The sequence below is a fragment of the Cibotium barometz genome, chromosome 9, assembly GCF_041138505.1.
Source record: "Cibotium barometz isolate CiBa-2024 chromosome 9, ASM4113850v1, whole genome shotgun sequence".
NCBI classification, from domain to species: Eukaryota; Viridiplantae; Streptophyta; class Polypodiopsida; order Cyatheales; family Cibotiaceae; genus Cibotium; species Cibotium barometz.
Genome location: NC_141054.1, coordinates 33,254,684 through 33,270,908, shown reverse-complemented (window position 1 = coordinate 33,270,908; position 16,225 = coordinate 33,254,684). Strand labels below are relative to the sequence as shown.

The 16,225-nt window shown below is 38.0% G+C and overlaps 1 protein-coding gene across 1 annotated transcript; it reads right to left on the bottom strand.

Moving 5' to 3' along the window:
• Positions 1 to 10,250: 10,250 nt before the first annotated feature.
• Positions 10,251 to 14,977, bottom strand: LOC147635495 (putative leucine-rich repeat receptor-like protein kinase At1g68400). Its single transcript, XM_086802794.1, has 2 exons — positions 13,324 to 14,977; positions 10,251 to 11,127 (listed from the first exon to the last, which is right to left on the bottom strand). The coding sequence occupies exons 1-2, from the start codon at positions 14,699 to 14,701 to the stop codon at positions 10,463 to 10,465; spliced, it is 2,043 nt and encodes a 680-aa protein (XP_086658920.1). The 5' UTR covers positions 14,702 to 14,977; the 3' UTR covers positions 10,251 to 10,462.
• Positions 14,978 to 16,225: the final 1,248 nt, after the last annotated feature.

Here is a 16,225-nt window from a genome sequence, read left to right as displayed (position 1 = left end):
GCTTACATGGCATCGAGTTTAACTGCTTCTTCCTTGAGCTACATGTTATGATGCAATTCTACATTTTGCATTTTGGTTAAGGGGGGCCTTGAGTAAGTCACTCTACACCTAAAACGAGTCTTTCCCTACCCTTTTATTATAGAATGACAAATGGGTTTCCACTCTAATATGGATAATTTCTTTTCTACATTGGTATAAAAATTCCTATATGCACCCACACTAAATAATTCCCTTCCCATTTTGGCATATAATGGTCTATGCACCCACAAGAAGAAAAATTATGAGGAAATACTGACATTTCTCACAAGACTTGGAGTGTCTCCTCTTACTTTTTCCTCCTTCACTAGTCCTACTTTCCCTTCTAGCATCCTTCTTGTACACCACATCTATGCTTTTTCTCTCCTTCTAGCACCACACTAGTTCCACTCCTACACCACTACTACTTCTCCTTCTAGCACCACATTAGTTCCTCTCCTACACCACATCTATGCCTTCCAAATTTCAAAAGAGTCTCTTTCCATTAGTGCGTGTTTTTTTTTCTACTCTCATCAATGCACATTAGATTAATGTAGCTCTAACCAATCCATTTTGTTAGCCGATCCATTCATTCTCATAGGCAATAGTAGAAGGGAAGGTTTCTCTCTCTCTCTCTCTCTCTCTCTCTCTCTCTCTCTCTCTCTCTACACACACACACATGTATGTGTGTGTATATATATATATACATATATATGTATGTACATACACACACACATATATATATACATATACATATAAATGTATAGACTTAGGGGTGGGGACAATAGCCCAATTGGAAGGGACTTCTTTTTTTTGGGATCAATAATAATTATATATATATATATACTTGGAAGATGTCCAAAAGTACTGAAATACAGCAACGTAGAACCTAAACTTCCCTACAGAACCTCTACAAATCACTTTTGTATTCATTTAAAATTTTACAAAGAAATCTTTGGAATTCAATAGCAAATTGTGAACGTATAAATACAAAGATATATATATATAGCTGCTGGCCTCGGGTTCAAAAAAAGGGTCGTGTGTACATAAAAAGCCTTCGGGCCTGGCGGCGGGCACATCTTTTTGGTCCAAAGAGAAATCTAATCGCGCCTTTGCCGCCCGCCGACCGAATCCCGATTCCCACCACTGCCTCGAAAAAAAAAACATTTTTTCAAAAATTGGAAAACTTTCGTATATGAAATTAAGAAATTATCAATGAAGACTTTGTTTTTACTTTTGAAGGTATTTGTACTATATTTCCTCAAATTTTGCAAGTATTGGCACCTTCAAGCTCTAAATTTACAAGTATTTTTTAAAATTTGAAGGTGATATTACACTAAACTCGGGTTTTTTTCGAGCACTGATTCCCACTTGCTTGAACCTTCGAAGTTTAAACCAAGAATAGTATCATCACGAGTACATATTCCCTGGACACGTATGACTCTCTATTGTGGCCACACATAAAGTAGATAGGATAGGATCCATATTGGCTCTTAGACCCTCTGTCACTCCGGTTTTTGAGCATTTTGGTCATACAATACTGCAAAATTTTAAAATGCTCGTCAAAAATTACATTAAAATATTAAAAAACATACTTTATTGCACCAAACCCATCCATTTTGAAGGGCAAAGGTGCCCGTTAAAAAATCAAGCCTAATAGGATGAGATTCTATTGTGGCCACGCAACACATTAGGGTTGATTTTGATGGTCGCATTGGCCGTTAAATACAACCATTTCTTAAGAGTCGTGGGAGAAAACAAAGTAAAATGTGAAAGAACAGGCACTATATTCCTATTAAACCCTTCATTTTGAAAGGTGACCACCATCAAAAATCATCCTTGGCCGCGCTAATCATCCCAATCTAAGCTTTTAGGCATGTTCCATAAATTTGCTAATGAATCTCTTTCACCCTTGAAAGGAAACACATGTGGCAACCTCAACATGTCGTTGTAGGGCAATCGCTGCTACCATAGACCATGCAAGTAAGGCATAGAACTGTGGAGTTTTGGAGTGAACCCAAGAATACGCCCCAGTTGCCCTTCAAAATGCTAGGTCTAGCAAAAATACTAATCTTAGTTTACTTTATTTATTGATGGTAACCCAAAATAATCAAATGTATTTGATCCTTCGCAATGCTCAAGCTCTTAGGTCCATTTCCATGCAAGACTATATTTCCAACCACTTGCAATTTTGGAAATGTTTAAATGTAAGAAGACAAAGCTAGTAACAGAGGCCGTACTATTTTTAAGTTTGGCTTTCCTGATATAAAAACTAGTCATTTGTATGTAAGTCATGTTTTATAGTAAGCAAAGGACAATCATTCCCCAGCAATAGTTTACTTGTGAGCTCTCCTCTTTCCTCTTTTTGCTTGCTTGTATACCATTGAATCTTGCTTGTTTGATAGATGCTAGATAGGTTTGTAGGGTTTCTTCTTGCATTAGCTTCTTCTAGCCACTGTGAAGATGGATCTTGTGTTGCCTCCATCAAGGCATAGCGAACTCTCCCTTCACCCCATCAACTAGTTGCTAGTTTCAAAATGCATGGAAACTGAGCCTTAGATTAAGGGTTTGTTGGTTGCTTATCAAAACAAGGAGCTTGACGTCTTAGCACTTGTAAAGTTAACTTTTTATAAATGGGGCTTTTAACTTTTTATAAATGTGGTTTCACCTTATCTCCACCTTCATATTTTAAGGGATTTGTCATTCATAAGGGACTCCAAGGCACCATGTCCAGTCGGCGGTCCTCAACCCCAATAGATTTGAATCATATGGTTTCAACTTCAACTAATAAGTTGCCAACCAATGAAAGTGTGGAAACATGTCCTTAAAGTTTGCAAGAGGCATGGTGTAATTGTAGTTAATGATTTCCTACTCAAAATAAATTGCACCAAGCTAGGGTGAAGTTTGAAAGGGTGAGCTTAGCTAGACCCACCACACAACTCGATGGCATCGACCCTCAAGGTGTGGCCCTTCTCATGGACCTGCTCAAGCCTTAGAATATCAATTAAGTGTTTAGAATATGGATAGGTGTAAGGTGATCTCATGCCACTCCTTTGTATTATATAGAGATGTTGCTGAAAGAAAGGTGGTCTTATGGAAATCCGAGGCAAGTATGGGTTAAGTGAAAATTACATTTTGAACTCTAAGAGTGTTCACCACATTATAGCATGAGAGTTCTTAGATAATCTGCGAGTATTTTTTTTCCAAAATGACTAGATGCAAAAGATATCATCTAAGGTGAGAAAGATTCAACAAGAGCATGTGATGCATGTTGTATAGGAACATTATTAATTCACCAAAAAAAAATTATTTTGTCATGGCATGAGATGACCCTCTTAATTGAAAGAAGTATAGCTCATGGCCCCTACATGGCATATAATTTGGTGATTGAGGGGGAGCATAGCTCAACTAAATTGGGCGTATTATTGTATGACTAATTGTTCCAATGTTAGAATGTAAGAGGGTGAAAATCAAGAGGTGAAAAGGTTAGGATATCCCATATATCAATAATGATGAAGGAATCAAGATGTTGTCATAGGCTATGTGGAATGATTCAAGGAATGAAGGAGTGATGGTGGATCTAGTGATGCTCTATGAGAGTTATAAAATGATGTACATTCTTGCTCTCATTTTGTGTAAGAGATTTTGTTGAATGAAATGATTATGATGTGTTGATTTTATTCCTTATTTATCATTGAATCCTTGCTCTTTCCATTATGTATTTGATATTGTGATTTGATGGTCCATACATATCACAACTTTTCAAGGATATTTAGGTGTAGAAAGGAGTGGAACTTTGAGGTTCAAATGTTCACGTGTGACATAAAATATGCCAGTTTTGATGGCCAGTCTCATCATCATATACTATTTCCATGTTTTGCAATTGTTTGGAGGCCAAGTAGTATTGAATATGCTATTGTAGATCACAATTTGTAAGAACTTTTAACAAATTTTGTAGGAGTTGTGATGTGTTTTGCAAGAGGTACGATCAATCGAGGGTTTTAAGTTATTTAAAGAATCGATATGTTTAAGTTTATTGCAAGTAATTTGGTAAAGTTGTTGGCAAAACGAGCATCCAAAACTTTGGCTTCTCATTTGGCCACCTCATGGTCAAAATCTTGGGCATCCCAATGTGATTTTATATGTGTGTGAACATGCCCAAACATCTACAAGCTCAAGTAACCTCTATAATGTGCAATGTGAAAAAAATGAGAATATGGAAACACTGATAAAGGTTGATATGAGGAATAGACACCATACTTCTCCGAGTGCATCTCAATAAGATAGAAAAATAATGAATCTAGTAAGTAGATATACTATTTATTTTTTCTATAATAGAATGCAAGGCATTTTTAAAAAATGAAATCTTACTAAAATGCAACAAAGAGGAAGAAGGCATGTTTTTTAATTATAAGGATCATGATGGTAATGTTTGACAAAAAATATTTTCATCTCTTCCATGTAAGGTCTCATCATTAGACTTACAATGCTCCAAGGTTGAAAACATTCTTCCAAGGTAAGAGATTTGAATTTTATCGATAGCATGTCTTGGATTTAGTGGAGAAGATTAATTTTACTATTCAAATGCATCATCTTTCCACATTCTCTTTAGCCATAGTATGGTGAAAATTATTGGTAGTGGTCATAACAACTAGGAGGATTATGGGCATAAATAGTGGTCTTCATTGACCAAAACTTTGTGTTATAACTGTTGTGAACATATTACCAAGTGCAAATTTCGAGCTCACGCTTTATAAAATTGCACATGTAAGGGTAATGTAAGAAGCAAGAAAATTTGATTCACGTTCTAACATCTCTTAGATTTTCAAACCTTAGGTTGTGTTTTAACATTTCATTGGAGTTTCATACTTTACAACTTGGTAAATATCATGTAAACCTTAAATATGGATCAAATTTTTAATCTAGAAATAATGGCACAATTGTTTTTAAAATCCTTGTTCAAACCATGAACCATGAAATGGATGGGTATTTGGCCTAGAAATAAGAGCTAAATGCATTATATTTGGAAAAAATATTTAACTAACCTTTCATGCTAGCACAAGTTTGAAGAATGAGTAATCAAAAGTGTAACTGATGGGCTGACTATGTTGCACAATCTGATGATAACTAATGGGTTGACTATGTTGCACAATTTGATATTTATGACCTTAGTATAAGATTTTATGATTGCACTATTTATGACCTTGATATTTATTTCATTGATATGATCACTTTCAAGTGATTCATCAAGGATAATATCTCTTTTTAGCCATCTTGATAGGGAAAATTGACTCTTATAGTATTACATCATTGTAAAGGATTTTTCATCAGAAATTGTTGAAGGTGAAAATGGTCATACATAGTAACTCAAAAGAAGCACATATTTATAAGCATGAGTGATCACTTTCAAGTGATTCATCAAGGATAATATCTCTTTTTGGTCATCTTAATAGGGAAAATGGACTCTGAATATTACATCATTACAAAGGATTTTTTATCAAAATTTATTAAAGGTTAAAATGGTATATAGTCTCACAAGAAGCACATAAATAAGCAAAGTGAAAAGTGGGCTAAGTCAATGCATAGCCTTCAAGATGGGATCATTATTTCCCTTTTGGAACCGAGCAACATTTACATAATCACATGGACATTTCTAGTCAAGTGAATGGTTATCCATCAAAATCATTGTTTGCAAACAAGAAGATATACAAGCGAATAAATGGATAGATAGACAAATAGGTGGACAAACATAAACAAATACAGAAAAATGGAAGACATATACGTAACATATATTGAGAGAGAGAGAGAGAGAGAGAGAGAGAGAGAGAGAGAGGGGGGTCAAGTCATTTATTCAACACACATACATATATGTACATACATTTAGGTATACACACACACACACATACATACATACATACATACACACACATGTATATATTCATATATACACACACATACATACATACATACACACACATGTGTGTGTGTGTACACACACACATGTATATATTCATATATGTATGTTTGTGTGTGTGTATATATACACATATATATATATGTATAATATATGTATATACATAGATACTATATATGTATAGTATATACATATATACATATAGTATACACACACACACACACACATATATATATATGTATATATATACATACATGTATATATATGTATGTATATATATACATTCATATATATATATATATATGTGTGTGTGTGTATGTATGTATGTATGTATGTATGTATACCTTCTCCATCTAAGAGGATAGCTAAATTTGAGACGATCAAAAGAGAAGCTTGAGGAGAAGATGACAAGGGGGACTTGATCTGATACCAATTATTGGAGAAGGTTCCCCCTTGTCATCCTCTTCTCAAGCTGCTCTTTTGATTGTCTCAAATTGAGCTATCCTCCTAGGTGGAGACACACACACACACACACACACACACATATGTATGTATGTATGGATACATTCTCCACCTAAGAGAATGTATGTATGGATACATTCTCCACCTAAGAGAATAGCTCAATTCGAGACAATCAAAAGAGCTATCCTCTTAGGTGGATAAGGTATTCATATACATACATACATGCATACATGTGTGTGTGTGTGTGTGTGTGTGTGTGTGTGTGTGTGTGTGTGTCTACCTTCTCCACCTAAGAGGATAGCTCAATTTGAGACAATCAAAAGAGCAGCTTAAGGCTGATAAGGGGGAACCTGCTCTTATACCAATTATTGGAGTGGAGATTAAAGTAGCAACACACGTAGATGCATCGAGCAAGGAGAGATAGATGGAAGCACAACATGAGAATGAGTGAAGTATTAGTGATAGTGGCATGATAAGGTCACTTACACACATAAGAGTGCATACATACACCTAGGGGAAAAAAACTCCTAAAGAGGGAAAAAGTGACCAGCCCATTATTAGCCTACATCACTACCATATAAATGGCTATAATTTTTATCATCAAGTTGGTTATATTCTTGTCGGTGGTCGCGTGAAAAAATGTCATATCAGCGTTTTTCAAAGTTTGCCTAGGGAGATCGAATGCCCTTGTCGGTAGATTGGGCACCATTGAAGCTCTCTCCCTCGATACATATGTACGTTTTCTAGAGCTTTATTGGATCTTGGTAGTAACACAATGATAACCTATAATTTTGTCCTATGGACAAGAAGGGGAAACTAGCTGCCATGCATTCCTTTATCGACTAATATTCTATGGTACTAAACATTCTCGTGATTCTGGTGGTGGTAAATAGAAAATCGTCTACTATTGGTGTTTTCTAAATCTAAAGGGATACATTCATAAGTTTTTATGATTTAGGGGTGATGGCATCTTGATAGTAACACAATAGTAATGTAAAATTTGGCCCTATCTCTACATCAAGGAGATTTGGACATGCGTACCGCTTCAAAGTGGGTTGCCAATCATTTTCTTGCTAGAATCCATTGTACATTGTTTATGAAGACGACCATTCAAGTATGGTAGGGCTCATGGTGAGGGTACACATAAGTATATTCAAATTCACTTGGCAAGTATTTTCAAAGTTTTTTCTCCCATAACCTCATCATTTATTTTTTAAGGAAGACCAAAGGATATCCTTTAAGCTAGATTGCACAAAATGTGCCTCTTAATTGAAGATTGTAAATAGCAAATGGAAGGCATGTTTGAGAGGTGAGATGTTTTTTGTGCAGTAGAGAGCATCTCTGTATGCCTTAATGAAGACATTGTTTGGAATTAGGAAACATAGTTTAATACTTGGAAAAAAATAGAACAATGAGGAAAAAAACTCACTGGTATAGAAATATTATACGTAACTTCTTAAAATTTCTCTCGTGATTTTCTTTTTCACGAACCAATTTGGCATGAAGTGGAAACATCACATATTAGAGTTTAGAGTTTTCACCTTTTATTTAAATTCTTCTTTTGTGTCTTCTATAGCACTCAAGGGAATTCTTTCTCTATAAGAAAAAGGTCCTCAATATTCTTAGAATGAACAAAGTCATACTTTTGGCACTCAATTAGTACCCTTTGACCCCTCAACTTGCACTCAATGAAGATTTTTCTATTGATGTTATTGAGGAGGCAAGCTTGGGAGATCATTGTTTAAGGCAATGGTGTGGTGACTCCATCGATGTGTGTGGTTTTAGTTGAGGGTTTGAATTTTCAATGTGAAGGAGAAGTGTACATAGAATTATGTAAGTAAAGAACACATTTAAGAGTTCAAGCACAAATTTAGTTGCAATCAATACATCACGAGAAGTGAGAAGCTTAATGGTGGACCATAAGTTTCTTAAGAGCAAAACTAAGAGAATGCTAAATAACTTATACAATGAAGTTGCATGCACCTAAGCGAAATACTTGATCTTATTCAATTTTGATAGCTTCTTTGATGTAAGTTATAAAGGATATACATTCCAACTCTATGAATGGAGTGTAGTTGTAACAAGGAAGCGTACTATGAAGCAACTAAAAATAAGCAACAAGGACACATAATGAAACTTTTAATTCAAAGACATGAAAGTAAAATTGTTAACCACTCCATTGGTTAACACGATTTCACCCGCTCGACCTTCTATCATAAAGTGCTTTGCCATCTTATCCACTCGAAAGAGCACTTATCTTTTGTAAGAAGGAATTGGAACATATATGAAGTGGCCATACCCTATGCTTAATGTCAAATAGGAAAAGTCTACTACAACTCGATGTACATAGTTTCTTAAGACTAGTAGATGCTGACTTTTTTTTAAGTTTGGTCGGTCTAATGTGAAAACTAGTCATTTGTATGCAAGTCATTTTTCATAGTAAGCGAAGGACAATCATATATAAAGCGTCCGTACCCTATGCTTAATGTTAAATAGGGAAAGTCTACTACGAACTCAGTGTACATAGTTGTTGAAGACTAGTAGTAGATGTTGGACTTTTTTTAGGTTTGGTCGGTCTAGTGTGAAAACTAGTCATTTATATGTAAGTCATTTTTTATAGTAAGTGAAGGACAATCATTCCTTGGCAATAGTTTACTTGTGAGCTCTCCTCTTCCCTCTTCTTGCTTGTGTGCCATTGAATCTTGCTTGCTTGATAGATGCTAGATAGGTTTGATTGTAAGTTTCCTTCTTGCATTAGCTTCTTCTTCTCCCCCCACCTTTGGGGAGAGATAGCCACTATGAAGGTGGATCTCTTGTTGCCTCCATCAAGGCATAGAGAGCTCTTGTTGCCTCCATCAAGGCATAGAGAGCTCTCCCTTCACCCCATTGGTAGAGGAGCATTCCAGTGTGACAAGAGAGTGAGGATGTGAGATGGATGAGCAAGCACACCCACATAAGGAAATTGCAATTACCGCTCAAAGGCAAGACTCACTTTTGCAAGGCTAAGGCAAGCTCTTGACTTGAACACAAATGCTTACCTTAACCTTCTAAAGACATTTTCTTAACATTTTTTACTAATTAATAGAGTGGGCTTCATGTGTTTATACACCTTCCAAGCTCACTTAGAATCCTAGAGAATCTAATGGATAAGAAGGAGAAACTAGCCACCATGTATTCCTTTGTTGATGGTATTAAGCAACATCATGGTGATTGTTATGGTAAATAGAAAATTGTCTAGTATTGGTGTTTTCTAAAGCTTAAGGAAAATTGTCTGCTACGCTTAAGGCATAGATTCAACATTTTTATGCTTTACAAGTCATGTGCCACTTTAAAGTGGAATTGTCTTTCATTTTCTTGGTAGAGACATTGTTTACGAAGTTACACAACCACCATTGAAGTATGGTAGGGCATGTAGTTAGGACACACACATTCAAATTCACTTGGTGAGTATTTTCATGGATTTTTCTCCTACGTCCTCATCTTTTTTTAAAAGAACATCCTTCAAACTAGATTGCATAAAATGTGCCTTTTAATTCAAAGTTGTAAATAGCAACAAATGGAAGGCGTGCTTGTGAGGTGAGATGTTTTTGTGGAATAGATGTTGTCCCTATATGCCTTAGTGAACGCATTGTTTGCAACTCTTGACACTCCTGGAAAAAAACCACTTGGCAAACTTGCAAATTTCCCAATTTGGCATGAAGTGCCAACATCATTTTTCTCCTTTTTTTAAAATTCTTTGGTTGTCTTCTATAGCATTGGGAAAGAATTCTTTCTCTATAAGAAAAATGTCCTTAAGATTTTCTTAGAATGGCTAAAGTTATGCTTTTGGCACTCATCACGTGCCCTTGGACAAAGCTCCCAAAAGGGATTTTTACTAAATGAGGAAAGTTTTCCATTGATGTTTTTAATCAAGGTGTGATGCAACACCGAGAACAACAATAGCAAGAGAACCTTACAATAACGAAAGTTGTATTAAATCCAGCCCCATAGAGCTTCAAGCAAAAATGCTAAAATTTCTACTCTAGCTTCTTATGAGCAATCTTTCTATTCTAATAATTGGAAACAAAAGGGCTATATGGATATAGAAGCCCCAGCATCTTCAGAGATGGAGGGGGAAGGGGGGACGGACCCACCACGGGACTCCCCACGTGCGGAGTCACGTGCAGGGGATTGAGCCGTCTTGAGCTCTTGGATCATTTTCACAACTTGGCTCATATTGGGCCTTTGGTCGGGAGAGAGGGAGACACACACCATGGCTATTTGGAGCATAGAAACCATCTCTTCCTCAATGTTCTTGTAACGCATGAGCTCAAGATCGAACACCTCAGCCGTCCATTCTTCCCTCACAACGGATTGTACCCACCTTGGCAGGTCCACACCTTCGTCTTGCAAGGATTGGGCGGGCACCCTGCCCGTCAGAATCTCAAGCAACAACACCCCAAAGCTGTATATGTCCGCCCTTTGTGAAACCTTCTTGGTGTCCGTGTGCTCTGGCGCCTTGTAGCCCAATAGCCTTGATGCTATTATGGCCGGATTCATCAGTAATGTCAGGCCAAAGTCAGACACACAGGCATTCCCTTCCTCGTCTAGAAGTATGTTGGATGACTTTATGTTGCCATGTGGTACCCTTGGTGCATTGTATGCGTCATGTATGTGTGCTAACCCCCTCGCTGCCCCCAAAGCAATCTTCACACGTGTCGTCCAATCCAACGGCACACGTCCGGGACCTCGATTTCCTGAAAAATGTCAATGAACATCAGCAAAATAAACCCTACAATTGATGTATTCTCATCACTTGGCTCTCACATGAGGACAAAAAAAAAAGAAGGTGCATAACAATGTGTCTTGATTTCCTAAACAAAGCAATCATAAAGAGTACAAACATGCCAATTATCATCACATTGTTCTTGTGAATACTCTAATCAGCACAACATAATGAACATAAAGATGTTGGACCCTACATATATAATATAATTATTAGTGGACTATGTGAAGCATAGACGATTACCAATATATTGGCCCACTAATCATGCTTTATTGTTGTGACTTCCAAGGCTCGCCTCATTCTTATCAATTTTTCCCTTTGTATGCTGTGGTCTACATATGATGCTTGACAAGCATCCTTGAATTACTTAAAATAGAAAATATGTCTGTGAAGTGTGAACTTTTGCAATAGGATTAAACATGCTCCAATATACTTAAATCATTCACCACTAACCCCCATGGATTGAATGCATAATGAGAAATGACCTCATGTAGAACAAGTTCTAGGTTAGAAACAAAAGCAGAATTACAATCCATTGGAGTATGGTCACCATCATACCACATTAGCATCTAGGTGAATGGTGGTTGCCCATTAGACCATGTCCATCGGACATCACACTTTGAGCCACCACAAAAGCATTACTAGAGCTTAAGATAAGACACAAATTGTATGCTAAGAAAATACATATTCAAACTCCCACCACTCTTTCAAAGGGTAAGAGACATTATTTGTTCATGGATGTAAGCATTTGAAGCTAAAACCACCAAGGTGTATATGTTTCTTTAAAAACCAAGCATTCAAGCCTTACAAGTGCATCCATGCTTTAGAATAATGTTTTCGATAAAGGCACCTTCAATCACATTGCACTAGGTGGAATAAAATTCGTCCTGAAGGACTTAAGCTCGTGTAAAAGGAATTGCAAGGTAAAAGGCACCTTCAATCACATTGCAATGGGTGGAATAAAATTAGCCCTTAAGGACCTATTGGACTCTCTCTCTCTCTCTCTCTCTCTCTCTCTCTCTCTCTCTCTCTTCCCACACAAGGGTGCTTCTTCGTAGCATCCCTATTTAAAAAAGAATTAAGGGGAAACCCCTCTCTCTAAAAAAGAACCAAGGGAAACCACTGTCTCTAAAAAAAGAATTAAGGGGAAACCCCTCTCTCTAGCTCTCTCTCTCTCTCTCTCTCTCATGCACATCCTACTCCATGGGAGGGGTGGGTTAAAGGGAGTGTATGAGTAAAATCATGGCAATTTAAAAAAAAATAAAAAAAAGTGTTAAAAAAACTACTACGTGGGGGGAATTTAACATAAATAGCGGAGCACAAAAGCCGAGGCAGTACGCAGGAGTGGAGTGTGGGCAGTTAAGTTAGTCTAGGGACTCTAGTCTAGTCTGGACTCTGTGGCAAGGGCATACAAAACAAAAGCCCTTTAAGAGAGCTTCTGCTTCTTTGGTGGGGATGTATATCCACACCATGAATTCTCTCAAGTTCAAACGGCTGCCTCGCAGGCGTGCCTTCCTTGGGAAACGAGCGTACCTTTTCTGATTTTTGAGCCTCGAGCGTAATTCCTTTGTAATCTGGCCTAATTTTTTATTTTAAATAAAAACAATTGCCCACTCCCACAAAGGTTTAAATTCGGGTTAATCGTGAATAATTAACCGTCTTTCTCTTTTATGATCCTCACACACGCTTGATCAGCATTCATTTTCGCTGTTTTGACACGCTTAATTTACACTGCTTCTTAGCTTTCCGTGCCCCTAATTAAGCTCACAACCACTATAATCAATTGAAAATTAACGGGCAGAAAACCAAAATGCAGCCTAAGAAGGACTGCTACTTTATCAATCTCTCTAAAGCTTACAATACTGCTAATCAAAGTTTGTGGATTATTGGGAAGATTATTTACTGGGACTAAGTTCTCAGCTGATTAGCAAATTGTAGATAACTGTAATTGGGTCTAAAGGACTAAAGTATTACCTAAACACAATGTAAGTAATTGGGTCTAGAGAACTAAGGTCTTAGCTAAGCAAATTGTAGATAATTGAGGCTAAATTCAACTAATTATCACAAGGCAAAGAAAGACACTGTTATATTCGATCAAAACCCACAAGAAACAATCTATTAGATATGCTCAGATTGATAGAAGGGATCATTGAGAAGAGAAAAGTACCATGGAGAAGGTTGTGGAGGCTTCCATTGGGCATGAAGTCATAGACAAGAAGCTTCTCCTCTTTGGCATAGTAATAAGCTCTGAGGGGCACAAGATTAGGGTGATCAAGCCTTCCAATTAACTCCATTTGCTGCTCAAAGTCCCTCTTACCAGATGTATTAACCTCCTTTAATCTCTTCACAGCAACAGCAGACCCATCCTCCAGCACTGCCTTGTAAGCTGTTCCAAAACTGCCCTTTCCCAGCATCTCTGCAGAAGCCCTCAACAAATCCTCCAATTCAAACCTCTTCCCCTCATTGAAGAACACAAGCTTGCTTTTCTCACTTGTTTCTGGCACTTGCAAGCTTGGCAAATACTGCAAATCATCTCCTAATTTGCTTGGCTTAGAGTCCTCCTCACTCTGATTAAACTTCTTCCAATAATAAAGCAAGAAAACAAGCGTTAATCCAAGGAGGATTATCACATCCCCTATCACAATTGCTATGATGGCACCTAAGCTTAGCTTGCTAGAGCCCTTCTTAGGGGATGTTAGTTGAGCTCCTGAGCTGGGATTAGAGGGTACAAAGAAAGGAGAGGCTGGGTTACTCATGATGTCAGTGTCATTGCATGATGGCAAAGGCCCCCCACATAGGTTGACATTACCGGAGAAAGCCGAGGGCGCAAATTTATCAAGAGATAGGGGGATTTGCCCACTGAGGTTGTTGAATGAGGCATCAAAAGAGGTGAGGTTTGCAAGCTGTAAGGGAGGGATGTTGCCTGAGAGATTGTTATGTTGAAGGGATAAATCTATGAGGTAAGGGAGGGTAAGGAGGGGGATGGAGCCTGCGAGGGCATTGTCATGAAGATGAAGAGTTAGAAGCCGAGTTAAGCTATTGATAGAGGGTGGGATGCTGCCATTGAACCTGTTTTGAGAGAGATCTAACCTCCAGAGACGGTTTAATGAAGAGATTGATGATGGGATAGGACCCGAAAATCTGTTGGAAGAGAGGCTGAGGAGCCATAGGAACCTCCAATTGGTGAGATTTGGGAGGATGCCATCCAGACTGTTGTCTACAATGGCGAGAACCCGGAGCTGTGTGAGTGAGCTCAGGGCTTCAATGCTTCCTGTTAAGCTTAAGCTTCTCAATGAGAGCTTTGAGACCCTCCCTTGCTGGCATGTGATACCTGCCCAATTGCTAGAAGGGGAGCAGCAATCAGAGGTGTTCCAGCTACTGAGATAGTTTTTAGTATCAGCTGTGGCTTTGAATCTCAACAAAGCCTCTGTATCATTATTGTTAAGATCAAGCCCAGAACACAACTGCAAGCATACAGTCCATAGCAAGAGACAGACACAGAGGTTACAGAGGTGGGCAGATTGAGCCTGCCTCTCTTTCACCATTGTGTTCTCAAACTACAGCAAGAGCAAAGCTGTCGAGAGGTCTTGACCTGTTAAGAAGGTATCCATAGCCAGAAAATTCGTGTCAAATCCATAGCATGCAGGTGTGGTGTGCAACTCATTTGAATAAGTTCAGAAGAGCCTTTTTGCAGTGCTGTTTGTGTGTGTGTGTGTGTGTGTGTGTGTGTGTGTGTCCTGGCTCCTCAGTCCTCACTCTTCTAGACTGTGTATGAGTTCTTCTCAATCGTTCTTCTTCTAGACAAACCTGTAGCACTGCCTAGACACGTACCACTTTACGTGATAGTAACCAACTTTTGGAGCACAAAGCATCTCGCACGTGTGGCGTTACCCTACAATGACTACACTCTCCCTACACGTAGGTAGTGGCACCACTCAAAAACCCACCTCCAAATCTACAACCGGTAAGCATTTAAGACCTCACCTTACAAATTGCCACGTGTGATCAGCTTATGGCCCACGCTGTCCACCCTCGTTGTGTCCGGACACCCTCTCTCTGCCCACACAATTAACAATCACATGGTGTGACCGGGATCCGAACCTGGATGATGGATGCTTGTCACTTACATGGCCTCCCGTGCAATGGACCCCTCTCTCTCCCACTCCCATCATGTTTCATCTTGCCTACCAACAAAAGTTTAGTTGGTTTTGTTAAGAGAACTTCAGACGAGTGTGAACCCTGTTTTGTCCACTTAATTTTAGACAAGTGCTAGGCATCATTGCCCTCCCAAGGCTTCACAAGAAGTCCACCTTTCAAATTCAGTTTAAAAAGCAGTTTTGATCTTTGATAAAGTGATAGATGTGATATAAATGATGTTCAAATGTGTACATTATTGCTGGTCTATATATCATACAATAAAGCTAAATAGTAATACATTTATTGAGGCTCTACAAAGAGGGATTAGATGATACAGATATCGACCTGATGGGATATTTCCACATACTAGGAATTCCTAATAATGGATAGCTTGTTGTAGGTCTATACTTGGAAGGATGTGATGAGGGCCAAGAATCCCAAATTTGGGCCCAAAACTTAGAGATGGTATCTGAAAGAGAAGCAGCTTGTAGACATCTTCATGGCATTAATTGAAAACCCTATGGGAAAAAGGCCAGGGGTTAAGATTTGGACCAATTCTACTAATCAAATGTATGCAATTGGGTTTTCATTTTGTATGGGGAGAATCCCCATTTGTGTGGGAGGATGAGAGGTGGGACCTGGTATGTGAGTTGCTAAACAGAGACCGGAAATACTAGGGTTATGAGATTAATGAAAGTGGTTTTGTTTATAAAGGAAAATTTTTAAATAAATATATAACTATCATTGTTCCCCCCAAAAAAAGTAGGTGAACCCCATTAATTTTTCTTTTGAGTTATGGGTTTTAAAATAAAGGTCATGGCCTTCAATTTTGAAAATTTTGAAGTCCAAGGCATGGTCACAAAATTATAGACCGAGATTTCTCTTAATGCAAGGAGTATGGAACATTATCAAAGGGACAGAGAAGAACCTTG

Excerpts from the sequence above, each read along its gene's own strand:
- LOC147635495 (XM_086802794.1), bottom strand. The coding sequence starts at position 14,701 with ATGGTGAAAGAGAGGCAGGCTCAATCTGCCCACCTCTGTAACCTCTGT. Across the intron at positions 11,128-13,323 it reads CCTCCACAACCTTCTCCATG|GAAATCGAGGTCCCGGACGT; the intron begins GTACTTTTCTCT and ends GACATTTTTCAG.